This window comes from Oncorhynchus masou, chromosome 15, assembly GCF_036934945.1.
Source record: "Oncorhynchus masou masou isolate Uvic2021 chromosome 15, UVic_Omas_1.1, whole genome shotgun sequence".
In the NCBI taxonomy this organism is placed as follows: Eukaryota; Metazoa; Chordata; class Actinopteri; order Salmoniformes; family Salmonidae; genus Oncorhynchus; species Oncorhynchus masou.
In genome coordinates, this window is record NC_088226.1 from 7,779,891 (window position 1) to 7,795,065 (window position 15,175).

Consider the following 15,175-nt stretch of genomic DNA (forward strand, 5'->3'; position numbering starts at 1 on the left):
GGGCTGAAAGAGGTAGAGGAAGCATGTATGGTCAGGGAGAAAATGTATTTAATTTTCCATATCACCTTTTGTAATAAAGCAACAAAATGTGAGAATGGGGAACAAGGTGGATGAGGTACCCTTGCGTGAAGCCTCCTCTGCTTCTTTGTAAAGCCCCAGGAAGAAGAGAGTACAGGCCAGGTAGACCCACACATCTGGGCGGCAGTCTGGTTTGTCTGTCAGGGCCTTGTATTCCTGAAGAAGGAATAGGCACATAGGTATTAGTTCATGTCTCACACAATCAAAAACAGGAAAATACTTTCACACATCCAAACCAATGTTACTGAATTCAATAAAGGTTTTCAAACCTCCATGGCTCTCTTGTAGTCACCAAGGTGGAAAGCACAGTAGGCCAACCACAGGTCTGCATCCTCCCCTCGCTCGCCAACATTGCGCTGAAACTGAGCAAATTCAACCATATTGATAGGATGAGCATCTTATTTTGCAGACAGTAATGTAAGCACTGCATTGTTCAAAGATATAACAGTGCTATAAACCTATATGTCACACTTCAGGAGCCATGCAGCCAGAGTGGCATTTACCTCCAACAATGTAATGGCCCCCAGATAGTCTCTTTGAACTAGGAAGTCCTCGACAAGCGGTGACCTTTTTTCTTTTATTTTCTTATTTACTGGGATCTCCCCACCAACAGCTGCTGGCTTTACTCTGGACAGAATCTGAGAAAATGAAAATTATAATTATATAGAACTCCCCCATCAGTGATGTCCACAACAGAGCCAGCCATAATTATTAAGGGCCCATCCAACAAGTTACTTGTCTCGAACCTGTGGCTGGGCTGTAACCTGGTCTCAAAGCATTTTGCATGATTCTCTATGTAAATCTGAGACACTCCATTTAGAATGATCTGTTATGTTTCGTATGAAATGTATTAATTTGTGGAGGTCCATCGCCATTTCGTATGATATGTTGTGAATTTACTAAACATACACTTTGTAACCATACAACCATCTGTCATGTAACCATACCAAACATACTAATTTCAGTATCCCGGATTTAAGTGTACTGTTACATATGTTACGGTCTAGTCTATGAGACCAGGCTGGCTTGCTAGGTAAAGTTAGATTTCTGCAACAAAAAAATATAAAAATAATCATCCAGCACGGCAATGTTTACAAACTTCTTTGTGTGGTAGCTAACCTAACATGAATGCTAAATTGCATAGACGACTAAGCAAAGTTTCAATAGCTAGCTAGCTAACTGGGACATGCTTAACACCCCCGGCTGTCCTACAATCTAAACTAGATGCCCTCAATTTCACTCAAATTATCAATGAACCTACCAGGTACAACCCCAAATCCCTAAACACGGGCACCCTCATAGATATCATCCTAACCAACCTGCCCTCCAAATACACATCTGCTGTCTTCAAACAGGATCTCAGCGATCACTGCCTCATTGCTTGCGTCTGTAATTGGTCTGCGGTCAAACGACCACCCCTCATCATTGTCAAACGCTTCCTAAAACACTTCAGCGAGCAGGCCTTTCTAAACGACCTGGCCCGGGTATCCTGGAAGGCTATTGACCTCATTCTGTCAGTAGAGGATGCCTGATTGTTCTTTAAAAGTGCTTTCCTCACCATCTTAAATAAGCATGCCCCATTCAAAAAAAAATGGAACCAGGAACAGATAAAGCCTTTAGTTCACCTCAGACCTGACTGCCCTTGACCAGCACAAAAACATCCTGTGGCGTACTGCAATAGCATCGAATAGCCCCCACGATATGCAACTTTCAGGGAAATTAGGAACCAATATACACAGGCAGTTAGGAAAGCAAAGGCTAGCTTTTTCAAACAGAAATGTGCATCCTGTATCACAAACTCAAAAAAATTCTGGGACACTAAAGTCCATGGAGAATAAGAGCACCTCCTCCCAGCTGCCCACTGCACTGAGGCTAGGAAACACTGTCACCGCCGATAAATCCACGATAATTAAGCATTTTTCTACGGCTGGCCATGCTTTCCACCTGGCTACCCCTACCCCGGTCAACAGCCCTGCACCCCCCACAGCAACTTGCCCAAGCCTCCCCCATTTCTCCTTCACCCAAATCCAGATAGCCGATGTTCTGAAAGAGCTCTTAAATACAAGTACAACTAAATGCATGCTCTTCAACCGATCGCTGCCCGCACCTGCCCGCCCATCCAGCATCACTACTCTGAACGGTTCTGACTTAGAATATGTGGAAATATCTAGGTGTCTGGTTAGATTGTAAACTCTCCTCCCAGGCTCACATTAAGTATCTCCAATCCAAAATTAAATCTAGAATCGGCTTTCTATTTCGCAACAAAGCATCCTTCACTCATGCTGTCAAACATACCCTCGTAAAACTGACTATCCTACCGATCCTTGACTTCGACGATGTCATTTACAAAATAACCTCCAACACTCTACTCAGCAAATTGGATGCAGTCTACCACAGTGCCATCCATTTTGTCACCAAAGACCCATATACACTACCCACTACTGCTACCTGTATGCTCTCGTTGGCTGGACCTCGCTACATATTCATCGCCAGGCCCACTGGCTCCAGGTCATCTATAAGTCTTCGCTAGGTAAAGTCCTGCCTTATCTCAGCTCACTGGTCACCATAGCAGCACCCACCCGTAGCACGCGCTCCAGCAGGTATATTTCACTGGTCACCCCCAAAGCCAATTCCTCCATTGGCCACCTTCCCTTCCAGTTCTCTGCTGCCAATGACTGGAAGGAATTTCAAAAATCACTGAAGCTGGAGACTCATATCTCCCTCTCTAAATTTAAGCACCAGCTGTCAAAGCAGCTCACAGATCACTGCACCTGTACATAGCCCATCTGTAAATAACCCATGGAACAACCTCATCCCCATGCTGTTATTTTTTGTTGTTGCTCCTTTGCACATTCCTCTTCTGCACATCTATCACTTTAATTGTCATTATTTCGCCACTGTGGCCTATTTATTGTCTTACCAACCTTATCTTACCTCATTTGCACACACTGTAATATAGACCTTTCTATTGTGTTATTGACTGCATGTTTGTTTATTCCATGTGTAACTTTGTGTAGTTGTTTGAGTCGCACTGCTTTGCTTTATCTTGGCCAGGCCGCAGTTGTAAATGAGATATTGTTCTCAACTGGCCTACCTGGTTAAATAAAGGTGAAATAAAATAAAATAAAAATAGTACGTTAATGTTAGCGAAAGTTATGTTAGCGTAGCTGCATTCAGTAAAGCAAACACTTACCATGGCCAATGGAGTTTGTCGTCACGAAAGCACAGTAACAGCGCTCAGATAATCAGACAAGATAAATGTTTTTCTAATCAAGAAATATATGCTAACCCAGCCAGCTAACAGATAGCTGTTGACAAGCATGTAAGCTCTTGTCGCCAAGCAACTTCTACACCAGTCTTTGCCCCTCCCTAGCATACTGGTTCATCACTGTGTTAAGAGCTTGGGTTGTAGAAAGTGAATTATAGACGCATGGCGAGTATGCTAAAAAACATTAAGGTTTTATACTGCTAACACTATTACACACGCTTGTCTTATAAATGGACATAAAGTATCACATCCATTCATCATCACAGCAGATGAGGAATAGCAGATTCCTCAGTGGTTGAAAATTGTACCACTTCTCCCAATATGATGTAACAGGGTGATTCTGCAGCTACGGGCACTATGTCCTCAAGGGCAATTTTGGGGGATTTTATTTATACATGTTTTTATTCTTTATATGTTAAATTCAAATTACAATCACCCCTGATTTTTTAACACATCTCTATCAAGTATTTTAGCTACTTTTCAGATTCATTTTATACCTACATTTCACTGTTCTGCCTTGTCCCTGACCCATACTTTTGAGCTTCTACTATGTTTTTCTATGAGAAAACAGTAATAACTACACATTATAAACTGGGTGGGTCAAGCCCTGAATGCTGATTGGCTGACAGCGGTGGAATATCAGACAGGTATGACAAAACATTCATTTTTACTGCTCTAATTATGTTGGTAATCAGTTCATAATAGCAATAAGGCACCTCAGGGGGTTTGTGGTATATGGCCAATGTGTCCAGGCACTCCACAATGCGTTGTGCCTAAGAACAGCCCTTAGCCTGGTATATTGGCCACACCCCCCATGCCTTATTGCTTAATTATATAATGTTATCTCGTAGAGAAAGAGTCAATTAAATAAAATCTATATCAATATTTATTGTGAGTATGCCCTTTATATTTACACAAAATCAGTGGTATAAAGTACTTTAAGTAAAAATACTTTCAAGTACTAAAGTAATTTTTGGGGGTATCTGTACTTTCCTATTTATATTTTTGACAACTTTTAATTTTACCTCACTACATTACTAAAGAAAACGTAATTTTTACTCCATACATTTTCCCTGACACCCAAAAGTACTCGTTACATTTCGAATGCTTAGCAGGACATGAAAATGGTCCAATTCACACATTTATCAAGAGAACATCCCTGGTTATCCCTACTGCCTCTGATCTGGCAGACACACTTAACACACATGCTTAGTTTTTAAATTATGTCTTAGCGTTGGAGTTGTACTTTTTACTTATACTCGAGTCATTTTACTTTGAGTCATTTTTTAAAACTTTTACTCAAGTATAACAATTGCGTACTTTTCCCACCACTGCACAAAATACACCTGTCCTTTGGTAGTGGTGTCATTTCCACCACTGAGGGCAAAATTCCTCATAAAAAAAGTTTTGTCAAGAGAATGTTAATTTGGTTACCATGGAAGCGTAGTGACACTGAAGCATATGGCTGCAGTGGACAGTTGTTCCACGTGTCATGTCCAGAAGTTGAAGAAAAATCTAGGTAAATATTGCTGGTGTAGAGAATATTTTTATTATCAGTCAAACAAGCTATAATTTATTTAATTTGTGGTTGAATTTAGATTTTTTAAATGTCATTTTTGTTTAGTGTTAACTATATGCCTGCTGTAATATTAGCCAAAGCATGCTAAGCAGTCTGTCGTTTTTCTCCAAAAACGGTAGAAGTGTCATTTCCATCACAAACTTATAGTGGCTTGCAAAAGTATTCACCCCCTTGGCATTTTCCCAATTTTGTTGCCTTACAACCAGGAATTAAAGTTTATTTTTGTGGGGTTTGTATCATTTGATTCACACAACATGCCTACCACTTTGAAGATGCAAAATATTTGTGAAACAAACCAGAAATAAGACACAAAAAAAACAGAAAACTTTAGCATGCATAACTATTCACCCCCCAAAGTCAACACCTTGTAGAGCCACCTTTTGCAGCAATTACACCTGCAAGTCTCTTGGGGTGTCTCTCAATAAGTTTGGCACATCTAGCCACTGGGATTTTTGCCCATTCTTCAAGGCAAAACTGCTTCGGCTCCTTCAAGTTGGATGGGTTCCGCTGGTGTACAGCTATCTTTAAGTCATATCACAGATTCTCAATTGGACTGAGGTCTGGGCTTTGACTAGGCCATTCCAAGACATTTAAATCTTTCACCTTAAACCACTCGAGCGTTGCTTTAGCAGTATGCTTAGGGTCATTGTTCTGCTGGAAAGTGAACCTCCATCCCAGTGTCAAATCTCTGGAAGCCTGAAACAGGTTTCCCTCAAGAATTTCCCTGTATTGAGCACCATTGATCGTTCCTTCAATTCTGACCAGTTACCCTGTCTCTGCCAATGAATAACATCCACACAGCATGATGCTACCACCACCATGCTTCACTGTGGGGATGGTGTTCTCGGTGTGATGAGAGGTGTTGGGTTTGCACCAAACATAGCGTTTCGTTGAATGCTAAAAAGCTAAATTTTAGTATCATCTGACCAGAGTACATTCTTCCATATGTTTGGGAAGTTTCCCACATGCCTTTTGGCAAACACCAAATGTGTTTACTTATTTTTTTCTTAAGCAGTCTTTTTTCTAGCCACTCTTCTGTAAATCCCAGTTCTGTGGAGTGTACAGCTTAAAGTGGTCCTATGGACAGATACTCTAATCTCCGCTGTGGAGCTTTGCAGCTCCTTCCGGGTTATCTTAGGTCTCTTTGTTGCCTCGGATTAATGCCCTCCTTGCCTGGTCTGTGAGTTTTGGTGGGAGCCCCTCTCTTGGCAGGTTTGTTGTGGTGCCATATTCTTTCTTTTTTAGTAACGGATTTAACGGTGCTCCTTGGGATGTTCAAAGTTAGATTTTTTATACTTCTCCACAACTTTGGCCCTGACCTGTTTGGAGAGCTCCTCGGTCTTCATGGTGTCACTTGTGTGGTTGTGCCCCTTGCATAGTGGTGTTGCACTCTGGGCATTTCAGAACAGGTGAGATCATGTGACACTCAGTAAAATATAGTCCAGCTGTGTGCAATCTATTTATGTGACTTCTGAAGGTAATTGGTTGCACCAGATCTTATTTAGGGGCTTCTTAGGAAAGAGGTGAATACATATGCATGCACCACTTTTCCGTTTGTTATTCATTTTTAAAATTTCACTTCACAAATTTAGAATATTTTGTGTGTGTCCATTACATGAAATACAAATAAAAATCAATTTAAATTACAGGTTGTAATGCAACCATATAGGAAAAACACCAAGGGGAATGAGTACTTTTGCAAGGCACTAACTGGTGGCAATGACGTTTTGGAATTGACAATAAAACTTACTTTAATCATATTTCAAATTAATTTAATCTAGGAAATGCTCCAACGTGTGCAAAAGTTGAAAGTATTTATTTGCTGTTTTATGTGGCATCTAAAAGAGGTCACAGACACCAGTCACCAGATGACTTGCAGCCAGAGGGCAAAATACATGCCCCTAACTTACCTGCCCCTGATGCACACCCTGATGCCCACCCTGATACCCCTTCCTCATTGTCTGCAACAGGGAGAAGTCAAATACTTGCTGGAAGGAAAAAGGTTGGAAGAGGTCGCTCAAAAACATTGGGATCTTTGCATGACAAATGTCAAACTTGATAAAGCTTCACTGAAAACTGAGAAATACAAAAAAAAGTATAATCAACTGATGAAAATGGAGACAATATTTCCCAAATACAATACCGCAAATGAAGGGAACTCTGAATAACTTGAGGATTTTGTTTCAAAATCCCATTATTGCAGAGTTTAAGCAAAAGTACCAAAACATGTGCAGTGCTGAGGACAAACAAGTGGCTTCAAAAATGCATAGAAGCAACATCTTGAAAAAGGATGGCCACGGAAAAGCTGCAAACAGGGAATTTGGATTGTCAGCAAAAGCAATGAGGGCAAATGAACAGGCCAACAAGTCTTCAATACTCCAGGAAAAAGCAATGTAACAGAATTAGAACAGCCACAGAAGAGGAAAAAAATCAGATTCTATGACAAGTAGAAACAACATGGACAGAGGATACAAGGAACCAGCAGAAGCTCTTAAATGGCACAATTCAGAACCGTCAGAATTTTAAGAGGGACTATTCAGAGATTACAATGTCCTAGGAATTCTGCAAAATAATTCCTTTTTGGGTTGTCAAGCCAACAGTCCATGATAGGGACATATCTCTGCAAAACACAACCTCTAGTTCATGGTGGAAAAACTACAATAAAGTGATCAGCTACAGCGTGAGTCTTTGTGCTGTGAGAGCCTGAAGAGTGCTCCCTTTGCCAACCAAATAAAATATCTGACATTTCTCAGTAAAAGAAAAGGTGGCACACTGCACTCTACTGGACTACTTCTCCAAAGGATTGACAAAACACGAGAGATTTAAAAAACAACTGCAGAAAGAGGCGATCGTGCATATTGACTTTGCAGAGAATTACCTGTGTAAATTCAATGAAATCCAGGCATTTCACTTTGGTGATGCTGCTTTACTTTGCTCACTGAGCTCTATGTGAATGACCCCTCTGCAATCTGGGCCCATCTCAAAAACACTGGCCTACTTCATTGAGCATGGCCCATCAGCTCCTTTGTATAACAGTGTGATGTAATTGAGTAGAATGTGTTTTAGATTGGAAAATCAATTGTAATGTTGGGCGGAAATCTTATTTCTCATCTTTTTCAGCTGTAAAGGCAAGTTTATACATTCAGGCATGTTGAGTTATGAAAACCCTAAAAACAACTTAATATACATTTGTACATGAACTTGTGTAAGTATTTTAAATTGCATTTAATTTGCAACTAAAATTGATGTTTAATGACATGGAAATTACATTTGTCTACAGTGGTTTGACAAATATATTCCTGAATAGTACAATCACAGCCAGAGATATTTCTTGACAAATCAAACTGGTAAATGGTGTTTCAGTAAGTTTTAATTTCCGAACGCTTGCAGGACCAAAGTGCCCAAAGTTGCTAAATCACCCAACAGTGTAATTAAAGACCTTTACCCCTTTTGTCAGCATTAAGAGGGCTCAACATATGGCAACAGTCTAATTAAATGTTAGTATGTTTTTTCAATGTGAAGTGTAAGCATAACAGTGCTAATATTCATGTAGTATTGCTGTTAAGGTCACTTGCCTACTACACTGTAGTGTTTAAATTGTCAGGGTTCAGTTTGTACACCAAAAAAGCTATTTAGTGTACTGTCAAACATTAGGCCACCATTGCTTAGGACCAAGAAGCAGTCTCCCCACCCCATTCAGAGACCTGGGCAGTAGGGGCAGCTGACCAATCCTCAGTGGCTGGCTGGGAACTCCAGTCCTCTGCAAGAGAGAACATGGTCATGTATTTGCATATCTTTAACAACAATCACTAATTTGATATTTGAGTAGGTTAATCAATCAAGCCAACAATTATGGCAAATCAATTAGAGGGAGGCTGATGTTAAGCTCACAACACTCACCAGTGAACCCCTCAGCAGCTGGCTTGGCAAGAGCAGCAGCTGAAAGTCAAGCAGAAACTCAATTAGGATTACACCAAAACCTGAGACCTTTCAGACAAACACATTTGATAGGTCCTGACGTACCAAGAGTCATTTACATCCAACTCAATTAGACTTCGAAAATGCTGCCAAGTGCATCAATCAAGAACCTAAAACCAAGTTACAGCATAGTGGAACCAGAAACCACATCTTCACTATTCTTACCCGCAGAGAACTGCTGGATGGGGACTGAGGGCACAGCCACTCCCTCAGACCAGTCAGCCACCTCAGGCTGGGTGAACTCAGCTGCTGGAGCAGTCCACTCTCCCTGGAACTCCTCCTTTCCAATAGCTTTCTCAGCCTCAGCCTGCTCCTCCTTCTCAATCTGCCAGGGAAAACAATGAGTTGTCAGGCTAACAAACAGAACATACAAGATCCATTACTGTTGAGAAAGTAAGCTTGCCCTACTAGTAAATTTGGTGTATAATGGTTTAAGTAAGTGTCTAAAAGGCCTGCTTCTTACCTCCTCAGGGTCCCTGTAGAAATAGAGATCAGGCATGACCTCCCAGGGGTGCTCCCTGGAGATGGTGCCCCTCATTCTCAGCACCTCCCTGGACAGCATCCACCACATCAGACCCACAGAGTGGTGACCCTGGAGCACAGTTCAGACCATGACCAACTGCACCAGTGAGACTAGAACACCTGTCTTTTACAGAAATATGTAGCAAGGCCTATACCAAATTCCCCTCCTTCTTACACACGGATGGAGCAAGGGGAGAAAAGAGGCACTGAGTTTCTGTAGCACATATTCTACACCCAGCACCGCACTGACAGGACTGCGCCGGGCTCTAACGGTGTGCAAACACCAACCAGTAAACTCACGTAGGTGTTAAGTGTATGAGGGCAAAGCAGTCTAACCTTGTTGTTGCAGGGGATGGCGATGTCGACATATCGGAGTGGGGAGTCAGTGTTGCACAGGGCAATGGTGGGGATGTTGACGTAAGAGGCTTCAGTCAGGGGCTGGTGGTCAGCACGAGGGTCCGTTACAATTAGGAGGCGGGGCTCCCTGAAGGCAGCCTGGATCTGATTGGTGAAGGTTCCGGGGGTGAAACGACCGTGGAAGGTGGTGGCACCAGTGGCCGAGGCAAACTTCAGCACAGCTCTCTACAAAAATGTATATGAAAGGTTATTAGCGACCAAGCTACAGACAGAATGTGTAACACCCATCACTGCCCTTGGAATCTAAAGGCAAGTAGCACGAGACAGCATGCAGAATTGAAGCGGCTCAGGTAACTATAAAACAAAAATCATTGTGGGGAAGCCCTACCAATGTTACATCGAGAGCATCCTGACTGGTTGCGTCACTGCCTGGTATGGCAACTGCGCGGCCTCCGACCACAAGGCACTACAGAGGGTAGTGCGTACGGCCCAGTACATCACTGGGGCCAAGCTTCCTGCCATCCAGGACCTCTATACCAGGTGGTGTCAGAGGAAGGCCCCAAAAATTGTCAAAGACCCCACCTACCCCAGTCAGACTGTTCACTACCGCAAGCGGTACCTGAGCACCAAGTCTAGGAACAAAAGGCTTCTCAACAGCTTTTAACCCCAAAGCCATAAGACTCTTGAACAGGTAATCAAATGGTTACCCGGACTATTTGCAATCCCCCTGCCGAACCCCTCTTTCACACTGTTGCTACTCTGTTTATCATATATGCATAGTCACTTTAAACCATACCTACACGTACATACTACCTTCACTAACCGGTGCCCCCACACATTGGCTACCCGGACTATCTGCATTTTTTCCCAGCCACCCACCAACCCCTCTTACACGACTCTGTTTATCATAAACTCATCAAAAAAGAAACATCCCTTTTTCAGGGCCCCATCTTTCAAAGAATTCATAAAATCCAAATAACTTCACAGATCTTCAATGTAAAAGGTTTAACTTCTTCGATATAGGGGGCGCTCTTAATTTTTGGATAAAAAAAGTTCCCGTTTTAAACAAGATATTTTGTCACGAAAAGATGCTCGACTATGCATATAATTGACAGCTTTGGAAAGAAAACTGACGTTTCCAAAACCGCAAAGATATTGTCTGTGAGTGCCCCAGAACTAATGCTACAGGGGAAACCAAGATTAAATTTCATACAGGAAATGCCCCAGATTTTGAATGCGCTGTGTTCCAATGTCTCCTTATATGGCTGTGAATGCGCAAGGAATGAGCCTACACTTTCTGTCATTTCCCCAAGGTGTCTGCAGCATTGTGACGTATTTGTAGGCATATCATTGGAAGATAGACCATAAGAGACTACATTTACCAGGTGTCCGCCTGGTGTCCGTCAAAATTATTGCGTAATCTCCAGCTGCATGCACGTTTCCATTTGGTTCAGAAAAGAAAGGCAACTGCCACGAATGATTTATCATCGAAAAGATGTGAAAAACACCTTGAGGATTGATTCTAAACAACGTTTGCCATATTTCTGTCTATTATGGAGTTAATTTGGAAAAAAGTTCAGCGTTGTAATGACTGAATTTTCAGGGGGTTTTCTTAGCCAAACGTGATGAACAAAACGGAGCGATTTCTACACAAATAATCTTTTTGGAAAAACTGAACATTTGCAATCTAACTGAGTCTCCTCATTGAAAACATCCGAAGTTCTTCAAAGGTAAATGATTTTATTTGAATGCTTTTCTTGTTTTTGTGAAAATGTTGCCTGCTGAATGCTAGGCTTAATGCTATGCTAGCTATCAATACTCTTACAAATGCTTGTGTAGCTATGGTTGGAAAGCATATTTTGAAAATCTGAGATGACAGTGTTGTTAACAAAAAGCTAAGCATGTGAGCCAATATAATTTATTTCATTTGCGATTTTCAAAAATAGTTAACGTTGCGTTATGCTAATGAGCTTGAGGCTATAATTACGCTCCCGGATACGGGATTGCTCGACGCTAGAGGTTAAAGACTGTTTCCCATGCTTGTTCAATGAACCATAAACAAATGAACATGCCCCTGTAGGGCGGTCATTAAGACACTAACAGTTTACAGACATTAGGCAATTAAGGTCAGTTATGAAAACTTGGGGAACTTAGAGGGGCCATTCTGACTAAAAAACAACAAAAGAAAGATGCCCAGGGTCCCTGCGTGAACATGCCTTAAGCATGCTGCAAGGAGGCATGCAGATGTGGCTAGGGCAATAAATTGCAATGGCCGTACTGTGAGACACCTAAGACAGCGCTACAGGGAGACTGCACGGACAGCTGATCATCCTCGCAGTGGCAGACCATGTGTAACACCTGCACAGGATCTGTACATCCCACTTGCGGGACAGGTACAGGATAGCAACAACTGCCCAAGTTACACCAGGAACGCACAATCCCTCCATCAGTGCTCAGACTGTCCACAATAGGCTGAGAGAAGCTGGACTGAGGGCTTGTAGCCCTGTTGTAAGGCAGGGCCTCACCAGACATCACCGGCAACGACGTCACCTATGGGCACAAACCCACCATCGCTGGACCAGACATGACTGACAGAGTGCGGGATTGATTTGGAGGGTCTGTCATGGTCTGGGGCAGTGTGTCACAGCATCATCGGACTGAGCTTGTCATCATTGCAGACAATCTCAACGCTGTGCGTTACAGGGAAGACATCCTACTCCCTCATGTGGTACCCTTCCTGCGGGCTCATCCTGAAATGACCCTCCAGCATGACATTGCCTCCAGCCATCCTGTCTCGCAGGAAATCACGCACAGAACGAGCAGTAAAGTCAGTGTTCTGCCATGGCCAGCAAAGAGCCCGGATCTCAACCCCATTGAGCATGTCTGGAACCTGTTGGATTGGAAGTTGGGGGCTAAGGTCATTCCCCCCAGAAATGTCCAGGAACTTACAGAGGCCTTGGTGGAAGAGTGGGGTAGCATCTCACAGCAAGAACTGGAAAATCTGGTGTAGTCCATGAGGAGGAGATGCACTGCGGTACTTAATGCAGCTGGTGGCCATACTAGATACTGACTTACTTTAGACCACCCACCCCTTTGTTCAGGGACACATTATTCCATTTCTGTTAGTCACATGTCTGTGGAACTTGTTCAGTTTAGGTCACAGTTGTTGAATCTAATGATCATACAAATATTTACGCATGTAAGTTTGCTGAGTTCATATGCATCTTACTTTAACCATACCTACTACCTCAATTAGCACAACTAACCAGTGCCTGTATATAGCCTCGCTACTGTTATTATTCACTGTCTTTTAGTTCCTTAACTTATCTATGGTGCACCTATTTTTTACTTAAATTGCACTGTTGGTTAGGGCCTCTAAGCAAGCATTTCACTGTAAGGCCTAATGAACCGGTTGTATTCAGCTCACATGACAGATAGCCTTTTATTTGATTTGTTGACGTAAACCGGGCCCAATCATCTAGCAAACTTCCGACACCTGCACACAGACAACGGTGCAAGGCTTCGTGTGCACGCATGCAGCCACATCTACAGAAACATGTCTAATTGATGGGTAAACACATATGGCAAGTATTCAGTTCCATTCATTATTCACCGTGTCCACTACGCTGCCAGTTGGAGCTGTACCTGTCCAGTGTTCCTGGAGGAGATGACGCAGACGTCAGCTGGGTTCTCAATGGCAACAATGGCACGGGCTGCCAGCAGTAGCTTCTCCCAGGTCTTCCTCAGGTTGATGATGTACACACCTGAGGACAAGGGGCAGTCAGTACACCCAGATCTGTGTCCAGTTTACCCTGCCCAAATGTGATCCATCTAGTGAGAGAAAAAGTCAGTGATCAACTCTAGTTCTGTGAGCTGATGGGGACATAAGCATTTGTTGTTACAGCCCAGCATTGAAACAAACATCCATTTCAACTATTCATCAAAACCTTGAATATCAATCAAATGTATTTATAAAGCCCTTTAGACATAAGCCGACATCAAAGTGCTATACAGAAACCCAGCCCAAAAATCCAAATCAGGCATGCTTGCGCTAAAACAGCAGCCTGCATAGACAGTATTCCTCTACAACCAGGGTGGGTTGACCACTGTCTTATACCACTACAAGTAGTTTTGTTCCAAAGAGTGTTTTGGGTGTTCAGGACCGCCAACCACTCACCATCACTCTTTCGCTTGTAGGTGTAGTGCGCCATCTGAAAGTCCATGTTAGTTCCTCCCAGATGGGTTCCTGCAGCCAAGAACTTAAGCACATCCTCCTCCTTCATTTGTAGGACATCTAGATTTCCGGACATCTTGACCACTTTCCCTGCCTTGAGTGCCGGAAAAAAAGAGGAATCAGGAGTCAAGAGATATATAGTTATATAGTATACAACAACTATTCCAGTCTCAGACATTGTAGTTGATAGGTTCATCTACGCGTTGCGCTTATGCGCCAGTGGCCCATTGCCTAGAATTAAATGGCCTGGCTAGTGTACTTGGCAGGACACTGCGCCAAACAGCATGTCAGGCACGTGTCTACTCGACATGTTAGTGTTAGCTTTCAAGTCATATAAAGCCTTCAAATTCAAACATCTAGATAGACTAATGTGAGACATTCTGGACATGGTCACTGATTACTTCGTCTATTTAAGTGATGTTTGACATTTTTAAAAAGCGTGAAATGTAACTTAATTAAAACTCACCACGAAACAACGCAAAACATGTACCACGCGCGCCAAAGAGGAAGAATAAAGGAAATTACGCCAAATATATACTCAAATTTCAAAGCACATGATTGGTTGTTTCGCTGACTGGAACAATAACTGTCTAATTGGATATTTCATTCACTAGATGGCGCAAACACTCCAGCGCACTAGCAGCACAGAGTAGCAGCGTATGGGTTGGGTGAAACCGGTAACTGGAGGTCGGACAATGAGCCCATATTAAGACAATGCGATGGAAAGACCATATTAAGACAATGGGGAGACGTTGACTTCCCGGTTAGAGTGGCCTGTGTTGCAACTTTATTTGCTAGAGATACGGAGTTCCAGGTGAAGGTATCACAATATGTACATAGTGATTTTGCAATATGTTTTCAAATTCATTTTTTTTGTATAAGAATAGATCAATTTCAAAAATGCCAACTTGCCTCGGGACCTCTTGGGATGGGTGATGGAAAAGATTATTTCAATGTTTTGACCAATGTCATGGGGTAATTACAGGTGTATGTGTATGACATGCACAGGGTATGACATGTTATTGCGGGAAGTGGGGTTATGTGACTGAGTGAATAAAAAATAAGCTTTTATGATTTATTGAATAGGCCACTTAAAAAGGATAATTAAGTTAATGGGGTGTTCTCAAAGTCCTTTCAGTGGCTCAATCTTAATGTATTT

At 42.4% G+C, this 15,175-nt stretch overlaps 1 protein-coding gene across 1 annotated transcript; it reads right to left on the reverse strand.

Annotated features, from left to right (window-relative positions):
* Positions 1-8,143: 8,143 nt before the first annotated feature.
* Positions 8,144-14,537, reverse strand: LOC135554963 (small ribosomal subunit protein uS2-like). Its single transcript, XM_064987347.1, has 8 exons — positions 14,483-14,537; positions 13,960-14,110; positions 13,428-13,546; positions 9,762-10,007; positions 9,367-9,495; positions 9,069-9,228; positions 8,826-8,864; positions 8,144-8,685 (listed from the first exon to the last, which is right to left on the reverse strand). The coding sequence occupies exons 2-8, from the start codon at positions 14,090-14,092 to the stop codon at positions 8,591-8,593; spliced, it is 921 nt and encodes a 306-aa protein (XP_064843419.1). The 5' UTR covers positions 14,093-14,110; positions 14,483-14,537; the 3' UTR covers positions 8,144-8,590.
* Between the last annotated feature and the right edge of the window lie 638 nt (positions 14,538-15,175).

Coding starts and splice junctions, on each gene's coding strand:
- LOC135554963 (XM_064987347.1), bottom strand. CDS start 14,092: ATGTCCGGAAATCTAGATGTCCTACAAATGAAGGAGGAGGATGTGCTT. Junction 9,496..9,761: donor CCATCCCCTGCAACAACAAG/GTTAGACTGCTT, acceptor ACTGTGCTCCAG/GGTCACCACTCTGTGGGTCT. Junction 8,686..8,825: donor AGCTGCTGAGGGGTTCACTG/GTGAGTGTTGTG, acceptor TCTCTCTTGCAG/AGGACTGGAGTTCCCAGCCA.